The 27571-nt window shown below is 43.9% G+C and overlaps 7 protein-coding genes across 7 annotated transcripts; 5 read left to right on the forward strand and 2 right to left on the reverse strand.

Moving 5' to 3' along the window:
* Positions 1-560: 560 nt before the first annotated feature.
* Positions 561-2282, forward strand: EAF01_007153 (uncharacterized protein; the record flags this gene model as incomplete). Its single annotated transcript, XM_038915408.1, has 2 exons — positions 561-810; positions 862-2282. 2 exons carry the CDS (start codon positions 561-563, stop codon positions 2280-2282), a joined length of 1671 nt encoding a protein of 556 aa, XP_038769046.1.
* Positions 2283-3182: 900 nt separating this feature from the next.
* Positions 3183-4009, reverse strand: EAF01_007154 (uncharacterized protein; the record flags this gene model as incomplete). The annotated part of the gene is made up of 3 exons (XM_038915409.1): positions 3183-3309; positions 3429-3633; positions 3766-4009. 3 exons carry the CDS (start codon positions 4007-4009, stop codon positions 3183-3185), a joined length of 576 nt encoding a protein of 191 aa, XP_038769047.1.
* Positions 4010-7950: 3941 nt separating this feature from the next.
* EAF01_007155 (uncharacterized protein) lies at positions 7951-10693 on the forward strand (the record flags this gene model as incomplete). The annotated part of the gene is made up of 2 exons (XM_038915410.1): positions 7951-9541; positions 9594-10693. The coding sequence occupies 2 exons, from the start codon at positions 7951-7953 to the stop codon at positions 10691-10693; spliced, it is 2691 nt and encodes an 896-aa protein (XP_038769048.1).
* A 928-nt stretch (positions 10694-11621) lies between these two features.
* Positions 11622-13770, forward strand: EAF01_007156 (uncharacterized protein; the record flags this gene model as incomplete). Its single annotated transcript, XM_038915411.1, has 8 exons — positions 11622-12028; positions 12083-12177; positions 12242-12337; positions 12392-12567; positions 12617-12775; positions 12833-12915; positions 12984-13321; positions 13406-13770. 8 exons carry the CDS (start codon positions 11622-11624, stop codon positions 13768-13770), a joined length of 1719 nt encoding a protein of 572 aa, XP_038769049.1.
* A 1945-nt stretch (positions 13771-15715) lies between these two features.
* EAF01_007157 (uncharacterized protein) lies at positions 15716-16243 on the reverse strand (the record flags this gene model as incomplete). Its single annotated transcript, XM_038915412.1, has 1 exon — positions 15716-16243. The coding sequence occupies one exon, from the start codon at positions 16241-16243 to the stop codon at positions 15716-15718; it is 528 nt and encodes a 175-aa protein (XP_038769050.1).
* A 3332-nt stretch (positions 16244-19575) lies between these two features.
* EAF01_007158 (uncharacterized protein) lies at positions 19576-20886 on the forward strand (the record flags this gene model as incomplete). The annotated part of the gene is made up of 3 exons (XM_038915413.1): positions 19576-20075; positions 20122-20417; positions 20467-20886. The coding sequence occupies 3 exons, from the start codon at positions 19576-19578 to the stop codon at positions 20865-20867; spliced, it is 1197 nt and encodes a 398-aa protein (XP_038769051.1). The 3' UTR covers positions 20868-20886.
* A 2624-nt stretch (positions 20887-23510) lies between these two features.
* On the forward strand, positions 23511-26243 carry EAF01_007159 (uncharacterized protein; the record flags this gene model as incomplete). Its single annotated transcript, XM_038915414.1, has 1 exon — positions 23511-26243. The coding sequence occupies one exon, from the start codon at positions 23511-23513 to the stop codon at positions 26241-26243; it is 2733 nt and encodes a 910-aa protein (XP_038769052.1).
* Between the last annotated feature and the right edge of the window lie 1328 nt (positions 26244-27571).

Below are 27571 nucleotides of genomic sequence, written 5' to 3' on the forward strand. Positions count from 1 at the left end.
ATCCGTACCTACCTAGTACCTACGGTAACCTACCTACCTAGGTAGACTATTGGGATACACGCATGAAATTAGTTCTTCAACTTCCGCGCGGGCTGGCGGGGTAGGCGAATGCATTCCATCCAAAGAAGTGAGGATAAAGTTTAAACAAATCCAGTTTATGGAGCCGTTAGCAATCCCCGCATTTCTCCCGTTTCCCACTTCCTCCATGTCCAAGATCAACATCCCAGGTAAAAAGGCCACCGACTTCTTGATCTGTTCTACTTCGAGCTAAGCCGCCGATTTTCTCGGTCATATTTTGCATATCGTGGGGAATTACATGAGTGTGAATGCTATGCTACCAGTCCGAGACTAGGGAAACCTCGAGTATGTCATTATAACTCATCACTTGACTGTGAGAATGAGCATTTTGTCATCAATCATGGTGAACTAGGCATTTAAACTCTACTCATCTGTTCTAACGGCAGGGGACCGGGGGGTTAGTAAATTTCTAAAGACGAGTATATAAAGATGGCAAATCTCCATCTCGGATAGAATGAAATCATCCCCAACATCTTCTCACAATGTTTCGCCTTACTTCTTTAGCCGTGACTCTCCTTGCCGCTGTATCCAGTGCGCAGGAAACGAGCTCAACTTCGGCATCCTTCTCAACTTTCACGTCGGATAGCAGTGTTCCAACCGATGCACCTCTGCCGGGTGATTATACTGGAGCATTGCGACCTCAGATCCATTATTCTCCACCACAAAATTTCATGAATGATCCCAATGGACTTTTCAGAGATGCAGATGGAGTTTATCATGTCTATTATCAATGTGATTGACTCTCGAATTTCCCATACCATGACGTCGCTAATAATATCTTAGACAACCCAACACAAACTGTAGCCGGAAACCAGCATTGGGGCCACGCAACATCCAAAGATCTCTATCACTGGGACAACCAAAAGATTGCGCTTTATCCTGGAAACGCTGACGAAGGAATTTTCAGTGGAAGCGCAGTGGTCGATGCAAACAACACATCTGGGTTTTTCCCGAACCAAACTAACGGTGTAGTTGCGCTTTACACCCTCAACACCCCTCAGTCTGAGACCCAAAATCTTGCCTACTCTTTTGACGGCGGTTACACTTTCGAAAAATATGCCCAAAACCCTGTCATCCCATCAACCTCGACTCAATTCCGTGACCCTCAAGTCACATGGTTTGAGGACCATTGGGTGATGGTAGTTGCCTATGCCCAGGCCTTTGAAATCGGTATCTTCACCTCTCCTGATCTCAAAGATTGGACTGCCACCTCCAATTTCAGTCACCATGGTCTTCTAGGCCTCCAATACGAATGCCCTAACCTAGTCCGTATGCCCGTTGCCAATGGCACCGGAGATGAAAACATGTATCTCCTTGCTATCTCCATTAATCCGGGTGCACCTCTCGGCGGTTCCACAACCCAATATTTCCCCGGTACATTCAACGGAACGCATTTCACCTCCCTTGATTCCGCAGCCCGTCTTACCGACTTCGCAAAAGACAACTACGCAGGCCAATTCTTCTCCGGAATTCCAGCAGATGAAGACCCTATCTTCTTAGCCTGGTCCAGCAATTGGCAATACGCACAACAAGTCCCAACAGGAGAACTCGAAGGCTGGCGCAGTGCCATGTCTCTGCCCCGCCGTACCCATCTCGCAAATGTCAAGCGTACAGGCTGGACTCTCGTCCAATACCCATACGACATGACGCCCCTATACAATGCATCCAAACCCCTAGCCTCGAGCGACAATCTCGAAAACGGTAGTCTCATCGCCAACTATTCGTCCGTTCCCAGCGGCGCTATCTACATCAGCTGCAAGATAAGCAACGACAATATCGCGCAAGGAACCCTCAACTTCACCTTCTCTTCCTCTTCCACCCGGGAATCCATCTCCGGAGGCATGAACCTCGGAGGCGACCCGACCTTCTGGCTTTCCCGCCGCAACCTCAACGGGTTCGCTGAAACCAACCCCTTCTTCACCGATCGTTTTTCCGTCGATAATACCATCAACGATGAAGGAACCTTGCAACTCGATGTCGTCATCGACAGATCCATTCTCGAAGTCTTCGTCGACGCAGGAAGAAGCAGTGGAACCATTACATTTTTCCCCGAGGGAATTCTGGACACGGTCGAAGTGACAGCTGCGGGACTTAATGAGGGTGTGATCGTTGATGCCAAGATCTGGGGTTTGGAAGGTGGATGGAGTACGATGGCCAATGATGATGGCATTGTGTATGGAAACGTAACTACTCCAGCGAATTAATCGTTGTAATTGTGTGGTAATGTAGTAATGAATTTGGAGGGCGCGGGAAAGAGAAAAAAAAAAACGCAGAATAGAGAATACGATTTTATGAATATATATTTTGTTATTACTGGTCGAAGTTTTATTAGTCTGGGTGCCCTCTGTCGCCCGTTTGATTACATCTCATTTCGGATCCTCATTGTCGCGTACCCATGAACGATCACAGCGACAGAGACTATTTGCAGGAGGAAAAAACAGGCGGGATTCAACCATTCACATATCTACTGATATTTTCCAACTTAATTGAACAAATAATCAGTCACAAATGATTTATATAAATTCAAAAAGACTCCAAGAAAAATTAGCTTCTCGTTGTACAAATATCATTTCAACCCTTTATTTTATACAATGTTGAAGAGAAATGATTGAGTTGTAAAAGATGTTTTAGAAATGCGCCTGTTCTTCTCCTGCGAATAGAGAGGTATGGATATTATCAACAACAAATCGTTCAAGGGGATTCGTGACATAGACGAGTGGCAAAACGGGACAGGTACCTAGCCACACCAAGGTAAACACACATGAATCGATTCACCAGCACCGCATTTTTGATCATGTATTTGTCCATATTTTAATACTTTGCTTGATTATATCCAGCCCATGCCATTCGAACTGACAATAAGCATCATTAGGATTGAAGAGGTATCTACATTTCTCCATCAAAATTTTGAGCAAACCCAGACTTTCTAGGAGAAATTTCTGAACTCAATGTCTTTTCAACCAGAACCCAGGGAGGTCGTATTCTTGGGCACAACCTAGACTACCATTCCATCATTTATCACTCTCGCCACTCTAGCCATTACAAACGTCCACCCATCGAAGCACAAAAAACACCCCCAATCTCGTTGATCGAATTCGATTCATCTATGCGGTAGCGGTGGCGACGGGAATTGAAATGGTTTGGTTGGAATAACATCCATCGACATGGTTTACATCGGCGCAGATGAGGGTGATGGGTGTATCTGCGGATCTGAGAACTTCTCCTGCATTGCTGTGTGAGGAAGATACATTAGCATTTATCTTTGCGAAATGTAAACTTCAATTTCCCCGGACCCAGCTTGGTAAATTCGGTGGGGAAATTGAGAGGGGGAGGGTTAAGGAATAACGTACTTGGCGCCAACGAAACCATGAATCAACTCAATACTGAATTGAGTAAGGGATGTATATTCAGTAAATTGCCAGTAGAAATCATCCATCAAGTTGCCGTTGTTATTGCAGGGAACCCATCCGGTAGGGAATTGAGTGGTTTGAGGTGAGCCCAGAAAATCATCGTTGCAGGCTGTGGAAGTATTGCTGTTGGGGTCGATGAAGGTGACTATTTATTTTTGTTAGCTGGGAGTTTTTAATTATTCGGTGGCAAATTGTTAAATGAGGATTCAAAAACATAAGATAGGATGTGCAAAGTGATTGGAGATAACCAATGAAATAAACAAAATAATAAACATACAGGAAATGGAATCATCATAAACGACAGTTCCATTACTCTTGTCAACAGCAGATCTGGTAACGATGCCCTCGATAATCATGTTCTTAATAGCATTAGAACTAGGGACAGCAGCATGGACGGTATTAAGCTTCAAATCGTATTTCTGTTGGGAACCACGGGCAGCAATGCGAGGCTTTTGAACGGAGATGGCTTCTGCTGTGGCCAAAAGACCGACGGCGACACTGAGAAGCTTGGAGAATTGCATCTTGAAGTTTTTCTAATATTGTTCTGATAGGATTGAAGGATCAAGAATTAAAAACTTCGATTGTAGATCGAATTATAGTAAGAGGTAGGTAGGGATTGAGAAGAACGAATGTATTTTGATGATTGTAGTTGCAGAGGAGAGAAAACAGGACGTTGATCTGGAGACAAGGTGAGGTTGATATATGATGAAATATAAATCAACCACAAGCGAATCGCGGTTGCAAGTAAAGGAATAATAAAGTAGGAACCGAAACTAAAGCACTAAAGCAAAGCACAAGCAAAGGATAAAAGATAAAAGATAAAAGATAAAAATAAAGTTGCAGATCCCCTGATCTAATTAGTGAGGCAGGTACAAAGTGAAGATGTCCACTATGGTGCAGTACAATGAAGATCGAATCATATGACAAACGGGATTTGGACCACGGAAAAGTTGAAGGCTGGAAACTCCTTGTTTTACAAAAATCTCTCGGATCGGACGATATGTGAAGGAATAATGGAAATGGAGTAGTGAAATAAAAGGGGACCAATTTGTTTTGTTTCGTTTCCCTCCTTAAGGTTTGCAGTTCTTCTGTACTACTGCTGCATACACAGAGGCATCTGGTGGGAAACACGGAAAGAGGAAAGAAACATTATGATCTGTCTGCCTCTGAGATCCTACTATCACTTTGATCCATGAGTTCTCCATAATTCATCCATCACCATTCTCCAATTGCAATTCCGAATTGACCAGAGGCATGGACAAGACGCATTGTTGTCTTGATTGACCATGGTTGTTCCAAAATTTCATGAGTGAAGGATGAAAAACAAAGCGGTTGAGGAAAGGATTCACGTCAAATATCAATTGGTATTCACATATTATAGTAGTCTTAGCCGCTACCATCATAGTGTTTTCCCTGGCTAAACCCCTGGCTAGGAGAATAAAGGAGGTCTAGCGAAAGGAGGATGGTCCTTGTGTTGTGAAGTTGTAGTATGCTAAAGTAGCCTCGTAGTACGTACCGGTACCCTCGTACCCTCGTAACTCACAACTCGACCGCCCGGCACCTGAATGACTTTAATATATGGATCTTGGCATTAGCATCTTAAGATGGAGATCTTCAAGATTGGACGAAGATCAAGGAGCTGTGGAGTGTATTTGAAACGTTGGGCGTTCTGGTAGAACATGGAATGGATTTGCGGGGCAGAGACAGTAGGTGCTGTTTTGGTCCTTTCGTGAATCGTATGACATACCGACCTAGGTACCTGGTATGTACTCTATGGAGGATTGCTGTGCTTATGGTTGTTGAATGAAGAAAAGGGGTTGATGGGGGTTTCTCTCTCATCAAGCTGCAAAGCTATCGGTATTTGCTTCTTGATGTGTTATCTTCGCAATAAGAGATGAGCGGTTTGCGTTTCTGCATTCATCATATCGAAAGACGCCGAATGATATGCCGGTAAAGCGTACACTCTGTTCGCTGTATGTTAGCACTACTCCGTACTACGCTGAGGCTATGCAAAATAAATAGAAAAAAATGCGGAGGTCTTAATGCTGTCATGCAAAGGTCTCCAATCAACCAAGATTGGCATAGATCTACCGCAGATTTGAGCCCCCATTTTACTACAGGGAGTAACAAATAACGGGAGCTGACCCTGAAAGGATCGCGGGGTTTCCTTCATTCCTTGATATTGGCTTTACAAGCTCTACGATAGAGTTACAATGACTATTCTCATAGCTTCATTTCTGCCGTCATCCGGATAAGCCAACGTCTTCATGATTAATCATGGGAACAATGTTGACGTCGCAGCTGCAGATTATTCGTTCTGATTATCGAATATCAGACGTCCTGAAATCAAGTCTTGAGTCTACAGCTCACCGATGTTTCCTCCTTTACACAATCATTCGACGAGTTGACAATTTATCCGAAAGGCAGGTATATTTTTAGAATGGTCCCTTTACAAATTACTTTTGAGTCATCAAGTCATCAGAGGCGTTTGTCGAAACGTGTGTTGGGACGAAGGAAATTATTAAGGCTGGAATCTTATGATTTATCTTACATGGCGGCGCGCCGGTGATACAGCATATGCCGTTACCGGTGTTGAATGACAGCCCAATATCATTCGTCTAACAGGAGGACAACCATTCACAGAAATATGTATCCGGCCACTTGACAGAGCTTCAATGGTAGCATCAAATCTCGTCGCTGTATACACGGTAGTTTCATGGGCAAAGTGACAATCCGGAGCATCTCGAGCTACATATCCAACCCCCGAATCTCACGAGGATCCAACTTCCAAGCCTACATAGCTCGGAGAAATGGTATAAGTCTCTTGAGATATCATTAACTCCTATGCAATACTCCGAGACTTCTCGGCTCAATTGAATTTTGGTTGCATTTTAATCAAATGCCAGCTTGTGGCCAGCCGACCATTTTTCACCACGTTATTCATGGAAGAATTCGCCTGAATGAATGCAGGTGTTAGGTCAAGCTTTTCTTCTCGTGCTTCGGGAGAATTTCTAAAAATACCTACAGTACCTTAGCTTTCTCTTAGTTTTCTGCGCCATTTCGAGAAAGGAAATGTCGCAATTGTTGGTTGAGCGTTTTATTGACCATGAATTTTCAATGGTTAAATGCCAAGGAGTTAGAGGGAGATGTCGGTACTAAAGTCTGCAGAGCTTCTTAGCATCGCCGTTGATAGTACACGACCAGGTGATAAGACAATTTCATGAGATAAGCATGAGGCATGATAATAATAAGGCAGGGCGTAAAGTCTTCAAGTTCAATAATCCATCCTCCAGCGCCTATGGTGGGTGAATTAGATACCTATGGAATTGAATACATCGCCTAATTATAACATCCACCAGCACCACTAATAAGACGTCATCAAAATCCATATATCATCATTATCTATTATCTATAGGCTTAGTTATGAGATTAGAGTCGTTTATCTTGCGGTTAACACCCAGATTCTTGTATCCCACGAGTCTCTTCTTCGAAAGGGAAGAGTCATTGATTGCGGACACATTAGTGATCTAATTATATGCTCTTGAATCTCTGGTCAATGACAATCAGATCCAAGCAATACATCATATCGACAATCCTTCATATTAAACTTCACAGATAGGTGATTCATCCGATTAAATCTCGTGGTGATCTTCTTGTCGTCTCAAGAAACATCAATAGTGAATCCTACGTTAATCCACTTTCAACCAATACATGAACCATATCATCTATATTTTGTGTTGGCTTGATGCATCCAGTCTAATACACATGTAAGCTGAGCGTGCCTCTGCATACATACGTATCTACATACATGCACACATGCTCGAATGTCAATATCTATATCTATACCAATATCAATAGGAATAGCAATATTCATAATTCGGTTCACCTAGGTAACTTTGGATGAAAGATGACAAGAGACGAGAAGCAATAAACCATGGAATCAAGATGATTCGAACTGCCGCAATCCCAATTGATTCGTCCATCTTCACGCTTTAGAACGGATTCATCCTAAACTATTTTACTTCGCCCCCTTATCCCCTCATCCCCAGGTCCAAATGGCTCCAAATTGATCCCAGACTGCTTTACAAAGTTACCCCAGCTGCATCTCTAAACATTAAGTTGACCCGGTTTGTGAGTATCAATGCTATTATTATTTTTTTGGCTTCACATAGATTTTCTGGGAGCACTTCTGTATCATCCTCCAACTGGGCACCATACCAAAAACCTATTCCGAATCGTCTTTTCATGCTAAGGTAATCAATCTTGTTTGAACGTTGAAGGCGCTCAGGGTCACTCCTTGACTCTACCGGCAGCTGTCAGAAATCTAAGTGGCAGATCAAAGAAGTGTGCACTACGATACATACTGACACGCCAGAAGGAAATCAGCCCCACCAGCACAGCCAGGCCCGACCCTATTCATTCTTTTGATTCCGTTTGATTGTGTTTCGTGAACATAATACAAATGCCCTTCCCGTTCAAACATAGCAATCGTTCAAAGCAGGCATTGAACGAACCTGCTATAGAAAGAGCGGTGGTCACTCCTTCAGCCTCGCACTCGCAACAATCCTTCTCATCTGGTTCTGGCGAAGGTAGGTCCACAACAACTCAACAACAATCCTCCTCCTCCACCACCACTACAGTTACCACCACACCACCTCAAACCTTTGACCAGCCCTACGAACCTCGCAATCCCGAAGCTGTATCTCGTGCATCTGCATATCATAATAATTCTGGAGCGTCACCTTCCCGGTCTGTCTCAAATCAATATCAACAACAGCAGATCTATCCACAAGAGCTCGAAGCTTCCCCATCTCCACCTGTCTCATCCGTCGATGATTTAGTACTTGATACTCAAAGGTTACAAAACCAGGGTCGCAGACATACAGCACATATACAATCGCCCGTGGTGGAACCTAAGAAACGTAGTATTTTTGATCGTATGCGAGGCACAAATTCAAGCCGCTCCTCTGAACAAAAGTACCCCCCAATTGCTACCCAGGTTCCTTACAGTAACAACGCTGGCGGACTCGCGCGCAGGTTGTCTCGCAGACACGAGGGCCCTCCTGTAATACGAACTAGTCAACAAAGGAATTCAGTAGATCAACATCAAAGAGCAGATTGGCAACCTGCAGCTCAGGCTTCGAGATCCCATCTGCCATCACCTCAAGAAACTCCCGAAGACGACGGGTTGGATCCTTATCTCATCACGAGTCCTGAAGGAAACACACCACAGAGCGCTCAGAGTTCTTTGAACGTGCATGGGCAACGACAACCTCTGAACACAATCCGAGCTGTACAAAGCGATTCTGATTCACCCCTCTATTCGGCAGAGTCGCAGAACGATTTCCCTGATCAACAATTTCAGCAATCACCTACTCCAGTTTATTACCAGCAATCTCCTTCAGCTGCTAGTCAATACGAGTCACCCGAGAGTGTTCAGCAATATCATTACGAATTACCCAGTCAAATTCATTCGCAGCAACAATTGAATAATTTCCCAAGTTCCCCGAACAGCCAATACCCACCGCAGGACTTCACTCCAGACAGCACCTCTACACAACAACTCGATTCATCTTTGATATATAGGGAAGATCAACGTCCCGGTTCGGTACAATCTAACAATCAATCTCCGACAAGTATTCATCAACCCAACAGGGCAGATTATCCAGAGCGAACAACTTCAATACAAGGGCCGATTCCAGGCTTATCTCCAAATCGTCCTTTGTCGCAACACCTTTCCATGGCACCGCAGTCCACCACAACACAACAAAATCGACGATCTGCAGACTCGAAACAAACACTACAAACTCAAATGGCACAATCAGATGGGAGGGATCCCCCGGCATACCGCCAACAACAGTCAGGCCCTAGTAATAACAATAACCAACCACCAGCAACAAGTCCACTCCCTCCTCAAAATCAAGGTCCAAATTACAGAGGGGGTCCTCTACAGCGAGAACAGTACAATCCTTCTGGTGGTGGGGACCAAGGACGAAGCACACCACCACCGGCACCTGGAGATAGAGATGTAAATGAGGCATACAAAGAGCTACGTAAGTTTTGTTCATCCCATAATGATATGGTTCCTTGCTAAGTTCCCGCAAGTGCAGAAATATAAAAAGGTCAAGGGGCTGTATTTTGACAAGACAGCATCAGTGGAGCAATTGCAAGGACAGGTCGAACAATTACAAAATACTTTGGCAAATCAACGTCTATCCCAATCTCGCACATCTCTTGATGATGGTGAGTACCAGTCACGCTTCGCACGGTTAGATGGTGCTATTACCAATCTTGCTTTCAACATTCGCAAGGATTGGAGAACGGTACCTGCATGGCTTGCACAATCTGTCAATCGTGATGCGATGTCAATAGGAAAACAAGAAATGACGGCTGTCGGTAGAGCTTGTATCACAAGATTTCTTGTTGATGAAATTTTCAACCGCAGCTTTCATCCAGGCTTGGAGAGTGAACTCAGCTTGAGTTTGAAAAACATCGAACAAAATATTCGTCTGTTTTCTCCTGCGATCAATAACCAAGAAGAATCCGATGCCCTGACGGCAAAGATCGTTCAGTGGAGATTGGCAACTTTAGAGGGGTTGAAGGACCTGCTGAATTCACCGGAAAGCGAAGAGTACAAGAAACAATTCTCGAAAATGGTCACCAGCAACCTGACGGCCAACTTGATTAATTATCTTCAGGAGCCAGTACCGGGTGGTATTGAAGAAGCCGCGACAACTATCGTGGAGCAAGCAGTGAGCATTGCAGCGAACATTCCCTTGGAAAGCAGAGATGTCGTAATCATGTATCCGATGCCAAACGATTTGGTCAACCGCCAGTACATGAAAATTGAAGCTGGTATTCCTGCATTGGAACATCCAGGCGCAGAAACTAATAGTTTTGATTCAAGTAGTGTGGGAAGTCATGATAAGGATGAGAACTCAAAAGAGGAGCAAAAGGGACATGGAAAGCTGATGAAGGAGAAGAGTGGGAAGGGCCAGGGCATGTTGTCAGCTATGATGGGAAGTGGTGGTAGCGGCGGAGCGGCGGGAAAGAAAATGAGCATTAGTAGCCAAGGTGGACAAGAATCGAGTGAGAAAATCAAGAGTGAAGACGGAGTTCACAAAGTACGCTTTGCTGGATTCATGGGCATCGATATTAGGGGGAGGCAAGTGCTGTGTCAGGCTCCGGTTTGGACGATGGGATAGATGGTGTGATTATATTTTGATCACAATGATTGGACGTCTGGATGATCGGATGAATTGGGAGGATGTGTAAGTAGGACGACATCTTTTAGGGTTGGTTTAGATGACCCTAATTTTGACCATGTCTATGAGATTATGAACATGATACCACTTTGATACCATTAGGGAGTCATAAAATTTCACATTTCGATTGTTGTTCGTCCTTTTTGGATAGCTCATGGGGATGCATACAGAATAATGATATTTTCTGTGAGAGTTTCCATGTACTTTTTGGGAGCACATTTGTATTGGTCAACGAGGTCTCAGTTGAACCAGACTGGACTCAGCCAAGACCAATCAATCATCAGCCAAGACCAATCAATCATCAGCCAAGTACTGAAAATAAGTGGTTGTATGATGCGCCTACAGACGAAACACTTAACATGGGAAAATCCGCGCCCTATAGGAACTTCATCCCAAGCTTATTGTGGGTGGCCCCATTGTTGCGATAATGAACGTGCATCTTAAAAGCATCAGCACACCGGCGAGACTGGGTGTGCACTGAAAGAAAGCTGAATATAGTCATCCACAAACTAAAAGGTACCTAAGACTTCTGTTACGTGGAATATCACATAATTACGGTATCGAGTAAGCTGTGCGCTTCAGAAACCACTTTCAGCGCAAGATATTACTACTAAAAGTGGGGGGGAACTCCTTGTACAACGGCAATCATATAAAAATGCGACGAAAACACTACTCGACTTCTTTTTATCTTCGTTTTCCTCTCTTAACACATAAGAGCTAGCGTAGCTCCTTCTTTCTGCCTTTGCAAGTTGCAAAGAGAATCGTTCAATCCTACGGAACTACCTGCCCTTACAGTTGGTTCCACAGACTGAGGATTTCCGCGGCCCGTTACACATTCTTTTGTAGATACGTCGTAGCTCATCATAGAATGATGCCGGACCTCAATTATGGACTTTTTACTCTCCTACCGGCTCTCGCTGGTCTCGCAGCACATCTAGGATATTTCATCCATGGCGAACATCACATGCAATCGCTGCAATGGCTTCTCGTCACCCTCTTCTCCCCGCTTGTAGTTTTCCTTACGATCCTCAAGTTTGATATCACATCTTCATATGTGTCAACGCTGAGACTCACAACTGTCATCCTCACTTCGTTCTTCACTTCGTTGACAGCAAGCATCCTTACCTATCGCGTATTTTTCCATCCGCTCCGCCATTTTCCAGGACCATTTAGTGCTAAATGCTCGAAATTGACTCATGTGGCCAGACTCTTGGATACGAGTGATAATTATCTGCAAGTGCATACTTTACATAAGAAGTACGGGGATATCGTGAGGTTGGTTTCGTCGAGTTCTAGTTCTTGGGTGATGCTAACTGAGATGACATGAAGAGTTGGTCCGAATGAACTTTCTATCATTAAACCGGAAGCCGTGAAAGCAATTATTGGACCGGCTTCGAAATGTACGAAGAGTGCTTGGTATGATGGTTCGTATCCTGACTCCCTGGAGTGTCTTTCTAGGGATAATATTAATTCTCTGGTCGGATGCAGTTGTGGGACTTCCGCATACGACTATGCATTTAGAACGTGATCGCGTAAAGCATGACAAGAGAAGAAAAGTTTGGGATCGAGGGTTTAATGCAAAAGGTATGGAGTTCTCATGGAAATGATCGTTTGAGATTGCTACTGATATGCATACAGCTCTACGCAACTATGAGGGTCGAGTCACCAAATATGCAGACGAATTGGTTTCGCAGATTAGTGCGTTTGGAGGAAAAGCAATTAATGCAACGCACTGGTTTAACGCCTATGCGTTTGATGTTATAGGAGATTTGGCATTTGGTAAATCATTTGATATGTTAAAAACGGGAGAAAAGGTTGTCTCCCCACATCTAAAAACATATTCGGGTTGACTAACAGTCACAGCATTTTGCGCTCAAACTTTTACAAGAAGGCATGGAACCATTAGGGATTCTCACGCCTATTCCTTGGGTCTTCCCTATTCTCATTAAGATTCCGGGTGCAATGGATGGTTTCAACAGATTTATTAACTACTGTGCTGAGCATATTGATATCCGCAGAGCAGTACGTGTGCACTTGTTCCTCTCACTTCAAGAAATCCACTAACATTCGACAAATTAGAATGAGCCAAGTGTACCCGATATCATGACGTGGCTCATCGACGCCGAAGAAAATGATCCAGATCCCATCCATAGAGATGCCAGGTTTGTAGTTCCCGTCCGTTTTTCAATTCGCATAGTGCCACAGTCTAACTAGTCGAACAACTCACAAGATGGCTACATGGCGACTCACGACTCGCTATTATAGCAGGTAGCGATACTACATCTGCAACTCTCACGTATCTTTTTTATCACCTCTGTCTAGAACCGCATCACGTAGATACATTGAGAGAAGAGCTCGAGCCGATCTTTACTCCTGGTTCGTCAAGCGAATGTAGAGATATACAAGATGCGCCGTATTTAAATGCGGTTATCAACGAGACGCTTCGCTTGCACCCACCGGTTCCCAGTGGTGTGCTGAGACAAACTCCGTCGGAAGGTCTGTCGATTGATGAGACGTACATCCCGGGGAATGTGGTTATCTCGGCTCCTACGTGGACGATGGGTCGTTGTATGTTCTCTTCTTTCTTTCCCATCTCTACTTCCCTACCATCTTTCACACTTCCTTCAATCCTAAAATCTGACCCCAACATAGTAAAATCCTGCTACCCCTCCCCCCACACCTTCCTCCCCACCCGCTGGTTTCCCTCCCCCGAAAATACACAATACCTCCTCGATAAATCGGTCTTTACCCCTTTCAGCGCGGGAAACTACTCGTGTATTGGTAAACAACTCGCGTTGATGGAGTTGAGAGCGGTGGTGGCGAGGGTGGTGATGAAGTTTGATATTGAGTTTGCGGAGGGGGAAAGGGGAGAGAAATTGTTGGGCCGGGAGTGGAGGGTTGAGGGGAGAGGGGGGGAACTGGGAGGGGGAGGGGGATCAAAGGGGGATCAGGATACGAAAGAGGTTTTTACGTTGGAGTTGGGGGAGTTGAGGATGAGGTTTTGGGAGAGGGGATGAGTAATCGGGGGGTGGTTCGAGGGTTAGGGTGGAGAGTTCAGAAGGTGAAGCGTGGACTGTAGGTATGTGTCGTGTAGTTGGGTTTGGTTATTCTATGGTTCTTGGCGGATAATTCCTGACGTCATGAGATGAAATAAGATGAGGTGAGAATGTCTTGTAATTCAAGTCCCACTAGCAGAATGCATTAATCTACTCGAAAAATAACTTTAGTATATAATTCGATACCCACTCAAAATGGATATTTTTTCCCTCGATATAATGTTTATTAGTGTGCTTGTGCATCCCCATCTCAAAGCCTCGAACAATATTCGTACATATAGTTCGTAAGCACGGGTTTCTGTCCACATATAGACTATCCACGTGAAAAGATTTATGAATTGATAAATTTCACTGTTTTAAAAATATAACTATTCAATCCTATTTTATCTCATCACATCATATTCCAACCCCATGCAAGATCCAAACAATATACTATCCTCTCAACCCAACAATAGCGAGCTCAAATAATTCCCGTATCTATATTTCTTCCCTTCCCCGGGTTCCTTTTCTTCCCTCTTCTTACGTGAGAAGTGAGCACACAGCTATTGTTGACAATACTTTCCGTCGCGGTATATATGATATCCTCCCCCTTTAATTTCCTCTCACAATTCCCCTTACTCTTATTCTCCCACCCCCGATTTTCCACACAGGGAAAAGAAAAACATCAACGAAATCACCATCAAGCTATTGAGAACCAATCTCTCGTATCAAGTGATTGATTGATATTGATTATCCAGAAACACAATGAATAACAAAAAAAGAGGAGAAAAGAAACATCATTGCTCCTCTCGTACAATCGCTCTTTTTTTTTAATGTGAGGGGAGATTGACGGTCTAGGGAGATGTATTCTCAATGACATTCCTTTCTTTTCTTCTTTTGCATTTTGCGTACTTTGTTTTTAAACCCAATCACCCATTTCCCCAATTCAAAAGAAGAAATCGAGAAAAGAAACACAAAAACGACGAGAAAAAAGATACTGCTCCTCTCGCAAACTCCATTCCTTTTGGTGGAAAGAGAGTTGCGGTCTATGGAGATGTATTCTCAATATCTTTTCTCTTCTTTAAGTTTTTTTCAACTGAAGTGCGAGGTTTCCCTTGAATGGGTGAGTATAGAGGTGGGGGGTTGATGGAATACAAAGTGTGTAGTGGTTGATCTGAGAAATTTGTTGCGAGTCGTCACTCGATGGATATCGTATTTGATGTTTTTGCTTTTTTCTCCCGCCCTGGACTCGAGTTTGGCTTTTCAAGGGTGTAGGTGGGCCTCAAGAGTGGCAGGTGGCGGAGGACCGAGGTGTTGATTGTGTCGAGGTGGATATATGATATTGGCGGGAATATTCATTGTCGTGAGTTTATCGGAAAGGTGATAGTGTATCGACATCCGAAGTTGTTGAATGATAATAAAAAATAAAGCCAATAATATAAAATGTGGTAATGACTGTGTTACATCCCGATCCGGATTCGAGATATATGATAATAAAATTGTGTGATGTTGTGAGGTATTGATTGGGCGCAAATCTTGAGCAGATTCCACTTGTCCATCCTCACACGCGAGTCAAGTGTTGTGTATCCTCTCCTTTGCCGAGATCAGATAATGATGTAAGATTTTGAGGCATCATGGTTATAATGCTGTCTCTGTGCGACGCAGCATTGGTGGTCGGAAGGTGTATGGAGCTAGTTTCTCCATTCCACTATATTGAACTTGTTTCCGACGCCTTGATGAGAAGATGAATGGATGAAGAGCTATCATGCAACATAAAGCCTGTGGATGAGAAAAATGCGTAAGCATTCATCCATATGGTGTGCCCTATATTGACCATCCAAACTCCACGGCTAAAGAGACCCAAGATTCTGTTGGTCGAAGAACCGAGACATGATATAAACGAAGTGACTTTGAGATAAGACTCTTACTAGGGATCCAAATAATCGACCTCCCCATCAAAAAGTCTCATCACCACATCCAGCATAGCAGGACAAAGATCAATATCACAACTCACATCCTCATCATCATCCTCACCACCAAAAAGTCGACGTTGCATTTTCCCCAATTCTTCCTCTTCCCTTCCCTTCGCTTCCCTCATCATGGTTTGCCTCTCCATCTCCAATTGTCGCATATTTTGTTTGACGGCCAAACTTTCAAGCTCAGCAGCTTGTCGGGCTTTCCATCTCATCCAGCTTTGATCAAAGCTTTGTCTCAGTATTGGAGAGGGCCCAGTACCGGTTCTGTGGTTCGGAATATAGAATTCAGAGTCTCGAGCTTCGAGAATCCCTTCGTTGAGATCGGTGGCGAGGGCAGATTTGCGGGACATGGTGCGACGGGCGCGTGAACCTGGTCTTTCGCGACGTCGATTTTGTCGATGATAGATCGGAGGAGAGGAGTCTGAAGTATGGGGGAGGGAAGGGGAAGAGGAAGAGGGGGATAGATTTGTAGCGACCATTGTGAGAATAGAAGTGTTACTTGGGGGTTGAGTGGAGATTTGGAGTATGGATGTTTTGGTTGGTACTCGTAGATGCTATGCAAAGGTAACAACAATACCAATCAGAGTGCAGTATAGTAGATAAAACCCCAAAGAATAGACAGAGCACCCGAGATCGAATTAACGATAAGAAGCAAAACGGTAAAACAAAAGAGGAAGACATTCTACTTATATCCTCTTTCTCAATATTTCCTTAGAGTCACAATACTAATAGAAAGTAATAGTCACCACTCGATGACTCGGATGTATTCTTTCTTTTCGATATGTCACCATATCATGTGCTTCCACCCGAATATTGTATTTTATATTACCATTCCAATTTGATCCGTTGTTCGGAGTCGTTACACTCATTCATTCCAAATCACTTCCCAGGAGAGAGGTAAGTGACTCACAATCGACCGGCGTGGCAGTGTCATTCGTCATCAGCAAGGATCCCTTGGTAGTCTCAATCAAGGTGACATCCGAAAACGAGGCAGAAGATCTGAAGGATGTGTTGGAGATTTGCCTTGATTGGGTTATTTGGTACATTGAATATATATGTTAACTAACCATTTGTTTGTTTTGTTGCATATCTGAAGAATGGTCCCGTTAATGTTTGTGTTGTGGTTGAAGGACGCCCTGTTCTGCCTCCTGCTTCAATTTTTGGGTGATGGTGGTGTGGCTGGTGTCTGGGGTGAGAGTAGCGAAGTTCTTAGCGTGACGCATTGAAGAAAATAAAAATGGGAGAAACCCGAGGCGAAAAGAATGCCGGTACACACTTTTCAACATTCAACAGCCTACAGAATGTTTCAACCTCGCCTCTTTCGTACATCTTCACGAAATTTCAACGGGAATCCCGATATACTGGATAGCCCCAGTCTAGGTCGAAGACTAGGTTGCGGCTACGACGGAGTGTCGAAGAGTACGCACGTATATTCTATACGAGTACGAATACCGAAATGTGGACATGTTTCTAGGCAGGATGGAGTATCGTCAGTGTGTTGAAGGCAGACAACACGAGCTTAGGTATTTAACGGAGGAAAATGTCCAGAAATGATGAGTGTTGATTCGGACGTTTGATTCCATTCAAACTCATTCAATAGAGGCGTAAGCGAAGTTACCTGAAGTGTGACTCAATCTCTATATATCTCCAGGCAAGATGCACGAGTAATATGGAGGTTAAGGACACAAGACAGAAAACTATCGACAAGATTGAGTAATCAAGTCATCATGGGGTGATTACAGTTATATTTATTCGAAGTATGAGACAACTTAGGCAGGTTGTAGGGGGGTAGTTGTCGCGAAAATGAACAGACCAGACAAAATGTTGCTGAAAATAAAACGAATCATTAAGCGATGGTACAACTTCATTTCATTCAATAGACTAGATGACAGTAGGTAGTATGAATAGTAGTCATCCTAATCCCGACTCATTTTCAAGAGATGAGTCCCGAATCATCTAGACAATGTCATCCCATAAACTCTCTCTGGTACTTTCACCAGGTATCAGAAGTATCTGCTGCGAAGAGTACGTTCCATGGATTAAAAACATATTTGGATCTAGGCTCACCGTGGTTTACAAATCTCGTAGGGATGTAAGTTCTTGGCTAGCCCGTACGTAAAGATTCGAAGGGGTTGCACCTCTCATCGTAAATTCTCAGTATGCGATAAGACACGGCACCTATCGGATTTTAAGTAAAGAAGCAGTCTTACGGTTCTCTATCAGAAAGAGTTAGGCGAGAGTACCTAGTGGTGAGGTATTCAGTTGTGTACATGTTATCGTGTGGAAACGTAACCCTACCTAACTGGTCGATAAAAACGACACTCCCTGATAGGAAGAAATTTTATAGTATAGAAGTGCCTCATACGTAGTATGTTATTATATTAGAACTCCTATCATCGATCACTCACCATAGAGCTAACTTGCCATTCAAGATGAGTGATATGTCCACACCAGAAGATCGGGCGTTCGGCATGCGGTGCTGTCTGTAACCTCCAGCCTTTCACCCACTCAGCCCATACACTCTGCCAAATAAAAGCCGTCTATAAGGAAACATCAGCATTATTGATACCCAGGGATAACTATGTAAAGAAGTGCCCAACCTTCAGAGTTACAGAGATCGTCATCAGCCGAATGCAATTGAGTGCAACATCGTGCTTTAGAGTTGTTATTAGTACGAGTCAATGCAAGCATCCTTGCCTCACCTACTCTTTTCAGCCGCGTGCTTGCGAGCACGTAGGGTTGTCCGTAGTCTCATGAACAAGAAATCCCCGCCGCCAACTCATCATGAAAAGAAGATCTGAGTAAAGTAGATTCTGGCGATATGTGTTTAGCCTCCTCCTTTCTAGGGTGTCGACCAGTACCTTTCAGAGCTCAGGCTGCCAGTAGTTTCATACCCCCTTGCCTTTTCAGAACATCTATCAATAGATCTCTTCGACAAACGAAGATCAAATATGCTTCTTCATCTCCATCCCCATCCCCGCCACGATGGAAGGGTCTCGCTGCAAAGCTATTTTCTCTTAGGATTATCACTGCGCCATTTGATATGGTCGCCCTTACAATAGAATAATCATTCGTATCTCGATCACGACTCATAAGATTTGCTACAAGGCTTTTCATCTTTGGGTTCGTTTTTACTTCGATTTACAAAGGTATTCATGAATTATCGAAGCTGCATAAATCTCCCTTTCGAGGGATAGCAGTCTTCGGAACGCTCCTGCAATTTGTGCCTTTTGGTATTTGGATCGATATAGACTCTTTCAAAATATCAAAGTTGCTTGAATCGCCGTTGCCAAGGATAAGACTCGCCACATACTTCTTCATCTCTGTGCTTCTTCCTGTTTCAAGTTTCACAATATTAGATGGAGTTGGAGGAAGCATTTCTCCAATTCCAGAGCATCCACCGAGCATCAAGAAAAATTTGGATAACCCTATATCATATCGACACGAAGTTCTGCCACAGGGATACATTTGATTGATCTATGTCGAGTCTGGGAAACCCGAAGACCCGATCGAGTTGAAGTTATACAGTACTTTATTTAAATTTCGTCCTGGCGACCGTACTAAATGGCTTCCTGCGAAGTACGTTCCTTGATATGAGGCGTTGTCATATACCTGGGATGAAGACGAAAGAAAAGATAAAATGTATGTAATCTCTTGAAACTTGATTTCATTGCCAGTAATCCCAATAATAGACATCTCGTGTCGGACTTCAGATCGAAATACAACTGAAAAGTGTCTGGACAGTGCTAAGACGATTTAAGAAAAAACCCTGAACAGGACAAGTTTGGCTAATTCATATATCAGGCCAGTGATGTTAAATGGCGAACCCTTCTATGTCACATCTAACCTCCATTCTACACTTCTTGCCATTCGACGTAACGATGTCACCTCACGACTTTGCATAGACGCAATCGGTATTGATCAAAACGATAATACCGAAAAAGAGCAACAGCTAAGGATCATGCATCAAATTTACAAATGTGCCACCAATGTGCGCATCTGGCTCGGGAATGATGATCAATCTGTTGATATAAGTGCTGGCTTAGCACTTATATCTCATTGTCTTACAAAGTTTGAACAAGTGCGCGGGCGGAGGTATTCAAAGCTTGAGAGCGACTGGGATATTTTGCATTTCACTTCGTGGAATAAGGTTAAATGGCGAGTTTTATTTGGGGTACTTAGAGAAGTCATCTCTGGAAAGGCAACGAATTTGACAATGGAAACAATAGGAGCAAAATATCTCAAGGAAGGCGAGAAGGACCTTATCGTACAAAAAATCGACTGGCACACTGCGCCTAAATACAGTTTCCGGTTGGAAAGCAATCAGAAAACTACTCACTCGATCCTATATCACTAGATCTTGGATAATCCAGGAAATGGTGCTCTCTTCCAACCGATCGATATTTGTAGGCGATTACGACATAACCGATATCCTTCGCTTTGTTCAACTACTCTATGCAACTCCTAAAATCCAGAGGGAGCTTCCTTCTGAATGTCGCATCGAGCCAGAGGTTACATGGCGAATCCACCACCTAATCGAGATTATTATAGAATACAATGGAGCTTTAGATCTTGTAAAGCTTTTAGCTACCTTTAGGGAGAAAGGTTCCAAAAATGCCAGAGGACCAGATATACAGTCTATTAGGATTTACAGTAGAGAAAAATGCTAGCTATGATGGGCATCGCCTTGTACGGTTTCCAGAGATCGATTACAGACAATCGATCCAGAAGCTGTGCACTGACACGACAAAATACGTATTGGTGCAAGATAATAACTTGGACGTTCTCCGAATGGTTAACACACATGCGAAGCCGATAAAGGAAGAACAATGGCCGTCATGGGTGCCAGATTTCGCGTCACCCCTACCTGGATTAGGAGAGCCGAAAAGTTCCTATTGGATGTTACCACCAGCAGATGCATCGCGTACAAGGTTACCTGGGGAGAAGAGGGCCGTTCATACTGAAAATGACAAGTTGCTGATTTATGGGCATGTGCTTAGCGAAATCAGAAAGCCGATCAGAGTAGTAGAGAAGAATGGGCGGCGCAACAAAGAGCTAGAACATGAGAAGCGGCCAATAGGCGAGACAACACCCACTTTTTGAGCTGGAATTTCTGCCAATGAGCATTTGGGAAGACAGTGAGGGCGCGAGGTACATGGAACAATGGATGTCAAAAAAAGGGGATTTGGTGCTTATGGTTGCGTGTTTGGAGAGTCCGTTGATTTTGAGGAGGCTGAAGAATGCACAGAGGGGTAAAAAAGGAAAAGAGTATGAACGGCCTGAGTACAATATAGTTGGGACGGCCCATATACCGGAGCTCGATCTTATTAAATTTAACGATCTTGCGAAGAAGATAAAGTGGGGTTTTCAGAAGATGGCTATAGTCTAAGATATGCCCTTGAGTAAACGTAGTATGTAAGCTATATAGCACTACTATATAAGGAGACACTGTTTGATACTTGGAAACGGCTTCAGTATTTTGCTTCCGCGTCAATTTTTGCGGTCGTCGTATGTTGCTAGGAATGGCTTGATTGATGGGAAAGACATTCTAAGAGATTTAAGCTCATGAAGCTTTTCATCTCCTTTTCTCTCCGAAGCTCTCTCTTTGAGATCTGTAATTCAACATATTGACTTTGGCTTCAACTCGCTCGAATCAATGCATATTGTCCAATAGGACCTATTCGACCACACAGTCCTTGTACGGTCATTACATCTGAATCTAATGCCCTTTAGTCGCCTTTCTATTCGGATATTGTAACGACTCTCTCATTCAACACACCAAATACGTCATCCAGCTCACCTGTTGCCCCCAGCAACGCTCTAACCCACTTGTTTAGTTTTGCGTGGTAACGTCTGTCCCACAAGAAGCAAAAGAGTGAAAGAAGAAAAAAACCTGACGAACCACAAAAGCCGGTTTGGTCAGACTAGTGCTGGGGGGGGGAGTGTTTTGGACCCCTTGAAATTTTAATAATGATATTGATGCCGGCGCCAGAGAAAATGCATGATCATGGGTGTTGAATGATGAATGATTGGCAATGGTGGACAGACACAGAAAGAAGAGGATAAATTAGACAATTTTATCATCCTAGTGAGCGGACCGACCCTTGTTTACCTCGACATATGCCGTGTGATATTGTGACACTGTGACATGATGGGTTGGACCGCATAGAGGGTCTTAACGGTAGAGGTGCAGATGAAGAAATCAATGTCGATTGAATTGAAATCATTGGATGGAATGAATTGGTATTGGCGCTGCTGGTTGCTTCAATAGTTTGGGCAATGGGTATTGATTGAATGGAGATAGTTCGTGTTATTAGTCCGTGTTAGTCCGTTGTATGGTGGAGTGTAAGTACCTAGTAGGACGAAACCAAGTTACTCGTACGAGAGATTGATTGGACGGATGAATGCTTTCTTGGTATGAGAAACGTGGTCGTAGTGCTGCTCATGGACTGTATCGGAGTTGTATTGGTGAACCATTCGTTCACTTTGTATATGAGATGGCTAGAGATGCTATGTTACTAGGTAGGTTGGTAGATTGGTAGATAAGTAGGTTGGTAGATTGGTAGGTAAGTAGCTAGGTAGATAGATAGATAGAAGACCATCACAGTCAAGTGTACTGCATACCTAGCAAGTGTGAAGCAACAATTGATGATGATTTCGTTTCGAGGAGATTGGGTTTGAATGCACTCATGGTGATTGGATCGATATTGAGACCATTGATATGATCCACGCCATCATTGGGTCTTGAAGAAGGAAACAAGGAATATCCTATTTTTTGAAGCGTGTTTTGGGTGTGTCTTTGAGTGAAGGATGGGATAAAAGAAGGCTAAGTCAGCAAGCAAGCAAGCAGGCAAGCATATAGCTTTGGCAACTTTGATGAGTGAATTTCTCGCTGGAAGTCTGATAAGTATATCCACTGTATAAACTGTCTAATCGAATATCAATCAATATCAACATCACAATCAACCTTATTAATATATCCTTAGCTCAAGTAAAGTAAAGATTATGAAATTGAATCATCCACATTGATCCTTCCTTATCATTTTTCCCTCTCAGACTCGAGAACTTATCGCGGTGCATTCGCCTATACTAAGTACCACCTGCCTATCCACCCTCCACCCTCCACCCTCCACCTCAGGAACCCTGGAGAGAAAGTATCATCTTGACACACGGAAACTTAATTTTGGGGGGACTTTTCTGTCCCAAAGCCTTTACGAATTACTTTGATTGATGATTGATCCCATACAACTTTTAAAATTAACCATACCTCCCTTGTGAACTCTCATTCTTATTTGCTTTGGTAGGAAGAATTCGGACCATACAGACAGAGTGCGACAAGAGGGTGAGATTAAGGAGACAATTGATCATTCAATTTGCCAATATTGCCAATTATCTGCGCTGGTTTATACCGTTCGGATCTGTGGATGGATGTATCTTATTAGTAAAGTGTCGAATGATTATTGCTAGCAAAGTACTCTTTTCCCCGTTCGTCACCAGAAGCTTAGGAACTCGGCGACATTTGCTTCTTGAGAGGGTTTGTTCATTGCGCAAATCCTGCACGAAAACGGAAATGTTTGGAAGCTGATGTCTTGCTTTACAGTACAGTTATCCATGGCTTAATGACGATACTATCATCTTTTCCAGTTACCCTCTGCCAATTCGATATTAGAGATTCACAATCAAAGCACACGATTTTTCAGTTCCTGTACATATCGATCTTCATACAATAAATTCACATCAAATACAATGGCGGATGGACCACCACCACCCCCTCCCCCTCATGGCACTCCGCCAAATTCATCTGGTCTACCGCCAGGGAATTATGACATTTTTATCATTCCACCGCATGCGTCAGGTTCAGGATTTCTCTACTTACCCTCACTACAACCAAATGTTAATAGTTTCGTAGCGGGGTTTGCTTCAGCTCTTGTGCTTGTCGCACTAACTTTCATATTAAAACCACTCATGGATTCCATGAAAGGAGGTGGAGGGCCAGCAACCTTGATTTTGATGGTTGCAATTGGGTTGGGAGCTTGGGCACTAGGGCGGATGCAATCGAACGGTGAGACCAGGCCCGGACCAGGTCAAGGATCGGGTGCACCTCCGCATGGTGGATCATCTACAGGTGCCAATAATAATACATATTCCAATGGATCAGCTTCCGGTGGTGGGCCACGAACTTCAGGAACTGGATTTTCACCTGGATCCACATCAGAGGGGGCTGGGGACCCTCCACCTAATCCGCAGGCCGGATCTGGCGCAAGAAAAAGATCAAGTGAAGGTTGGGAAGAAACTCCTCCTCCTTCGCCTGATGCCGGTCCAGAGATGCCGGGCGCAACACCAAGGTACAGTCCTGGCACAACCCCTGGCACAAACGACGACGCTCGATCGAAAGAAAATGCCTCGAGAACGGCGTGGGAAGAGGCTCGAGAAAGGACTAGAAGGAAGGAAGAGGAGAGAAAGAAGGTAGAGGCCGAGAAGAAGCGAAAGGAAGATTTGGAAAAGAGATTGAGAGAGTTGCGAGCAAAAGAAGCTCTGGAACGAGCTGTCCGCGAGAAAAAACAAAAGGCCGAACGCGAAGCTAGGGAACGAAAGGAAAGAGAGGACCGGGAAGCCAAGGAACAAAAGGAGAGAGAGGAATGGGAAGCCAAGGAGCGAAGAGATAGGGAAGAGCTGGAAGCTCGGGAGAAGAGAGAACGAGCAGCCCGAGAGAAGGAAAGAGGGGAACGCGAAAGGTTGGCGAAGTTGGAGAGAGAGGAGCAACAGGCTCGAGAGAGAAAGGCAAAGGAGGACCGCGAAACTCGAGAACGAATCAAGGCAGAGACAGAGCGAATCAAGGCAGAAGCAGAAGCTAAGGCAAGAGCGGACTACGATAGGAGACTTAGAGAGGAAGTAGCTAGGAGGGAAGCTCTAAGGAAAGAAGAGGACGCCAGGAGGGAAGTTTTAAGGAAAGAAGAGGAAGCTATCAAAAAGGAGCAGGAAAAATTGCGACTAGAAGCTATTGCCAGAGTAGAAGCCGACAAGAAAGCCAGAGCAGACAAGGAAAAGGCAGACGCGGAGGCAAAAGCAAAGGCGGAAAAGGCAAGAGCTGCTGCGAAAGCATGGGCAGATGCTAAAGCTGCTGCTGCAGCAAAACGTGAGGCCAAAGCCAGAGAAGAGCGCGAGAAGGAAGTAGCGGCGCAAATACGTGAGGTCAAACTTAAGGAGGAGCGCGAGAAAGCAGCCGAAGTGGCAGCTCAAATGAGGGAACTCAAACTCAAGGAAGAGCGCGAAAGGGCAGCCGAAGTAGAAGCGCAAATAAGAGAAGTCAAACTCCAGGAAGAACGTGAAAGGGCAGCCCTAGCCGCACTTGCAGCGGAACGGAGAAAACCGAATACTTATTCGAATGCTGGAGTGGGAGAGAGAATAAGCCCTTGGCCAAATGGAAAACCGCCCACAACCACACCCGCTCCCCCCACTACCAGCTCGATACCCCGACCTCAAGCACAATCCACCTCATACAAGAAACCCCCGGTCTCAACTGCAAGAACGTATGCAGGTACCGACAAGGATTCCCAGTCCCACTCATCGTATGCACAAACGCCAAGACCAGCCCGAAAAAAGTCACTCAGTTCCTTGTATTCCGAATCATCATACGCGGCCTCACAATCGACAAGTAGAACTACCCCACCTCCTTCCACACGAGGAGCATATAGCACCAAGGATCCGGATAAAATTGTTATCAAAGGTGTATTCGCATTCAATAATGCATTCCACAAAACCCCTACATCTCAACTTCTATCTGGTGTCGGTTCTGTTACCGACGGACTAATATTAAGAATCACAACCGAGGGTCTTTTCATTGATGACGATGTACGAGGTGTCGCTCAACGAGAGTGGGATGTCAAAGCATGGACAATGAAACTCGTAGAGGTATGGTGCCCATCTTTCAGACAAGCATCGCGTGTTCCTCCCGCTACTACTGCTCACAAAAATCCCGTTCGACGCCTTTGGGGTCTCGATAAAGAATTAGCAGCAAGTGAAGAAGAAAAAGACACTCTTCTAGTTAGTATGCTGCAACTCTGCCGAGATAACTGTCGCGCTCGTGCTATTTCTAATTCTTCCACTGCGCATTCTGCTAGTGGTTCTGTCTATTCTGCCAGTTCTTATGCTTCATCTGATACTAGATCGTCTGTCTCATCTGATTATGCAGATTCCATTGGGTCGTCTAATTCTCCTCATGGCGAGAAATCCAAGAGAACCACTAATCACAATGTGCAGACTGGTGAGAATAAAACAGCAGGTCTGCACATCCTGAGGGCGAGCATTAGGGATCAAGAAGGCAAGAAGTATGTCTTTGTGGTTCAGGAAGGTGAGGCTTGGAAGGTAGCATTAGGGTTGCAGAGGTTGAGGAGGGGAACTCAGGTGAGAAGTTTGGGTGTTAGTGGCATGAGTCCGAATGATGCAAAAGCTACGCTGGAGAACTTAGGATGGTGTTGAGAGTTGGGGGTGATGGGAACATATCAAAATTCCTGGAAAACTCCATGGATTGTGGAATGTGGAACGCGGAATCGTATCCCTTCGCGAAAGAGAAAAGGGATACGAGTAAGAGGAAAGTCATAAGTTCCGAAAGTCAAGTCTAGCATTTACAACACGACAGTAGCATCAGCGATGGAGTTTTTATCTTTGTTTTTATCTTGTTTTGTTTTCGATGTCTTTGTTTTTGGTACTACAGTATTTCCACTCATCTAAAGGAGTTTATGTGTTTGTTTGCGTAAGGGAGATGTCGAGTTTTAGTTGGAACTTTCTTGTGGGAATTTAGAATGGAATTGGGTATCAGTACCTCTTCAATTTTTGTGAGGTGTTTGGTTAAAGAGCGTATTGTATGTATCTTGAATACCCGGTTCTGTACTAAAGTTTGAGGTTTGGAGTATGTTTGTTGTGGAATGTTTGATAATGGGGTGGGTAGAGGAGGGATGAGAGATCAGATGGTGATGGTAGTGGTGGGATACCTAGGCAGTGATGTAATTGATGGAATAAATAACTCTTTGAAGATTTTGTCCTTGCTTGCTTGGTGATTTTCATGAGATGTGAGGTTGCTTTGAGTTTTATTTATTGAGTATTGAGGACAGGCATCTCTTTGGATGATATGGTTAAGAGAAGATATCGTATTCGAATCAGCATAGTGAATGAAACCTTTTCGTCTGAAGTAGGAAAGGGAGATAGCATGAATGGATATCTGTACTTGGTAGCTTGGCGTATAACTTTGCTCTAATCATTACCTACCTAGTTCTGAGGGAGAGACTGACTAGTAGGATATCAATGAGTGTATATATGTACCTATGTATGCAGATCAACATCGTCATCAAGTTGAGCGGAATTCTACTCAAGATCCACATCTGGGCTTATAGATATATACTATACTCTAAGTTATTCACCACGTATGTTTCAATTTATAAATAAATATATATACCTGAGTATACCACCATCATATCATATCTTCTCACAACACATCACTTCCCCTCGCTTCCCCTAACTCATACCGGTATATAGGGTCCTCACAACCTACCTACCCAAGTATAGAGCACTCTTCGCTTATAACCTTATAATCGATCGACTATCTACTTCATTATATACCTACCTGCCTACCTACCAAGCTCTCATATATCAGCCTGACGCATACATCAAATATCAAATATCTCTACCTACCTACCTACCTAATACTACCTAGTAGGTACGATCTTGTTAGTAGATATAGAGTGTTAATTAACTACCTAGGTATATGTATTCTTCAAAACCATATCTAGGTATAGTAAGATGAGACCGCG

This window comes from Botrytis porri (genome assembly GCF_014898465.1).
Source record: "Botrytis porri strain MUCL 3234 chromosome Unknown BPOR_009, whole genome shotgun sequence".
In the NCBI taxonomy this organism is placed as follows: domain Eukaryota; kingdom Fungi; phylum Ascomycota; class Leotiomycetes; order Helotiales; family Sclerotiniaceae; genus Botrytis; species Botrytis porri.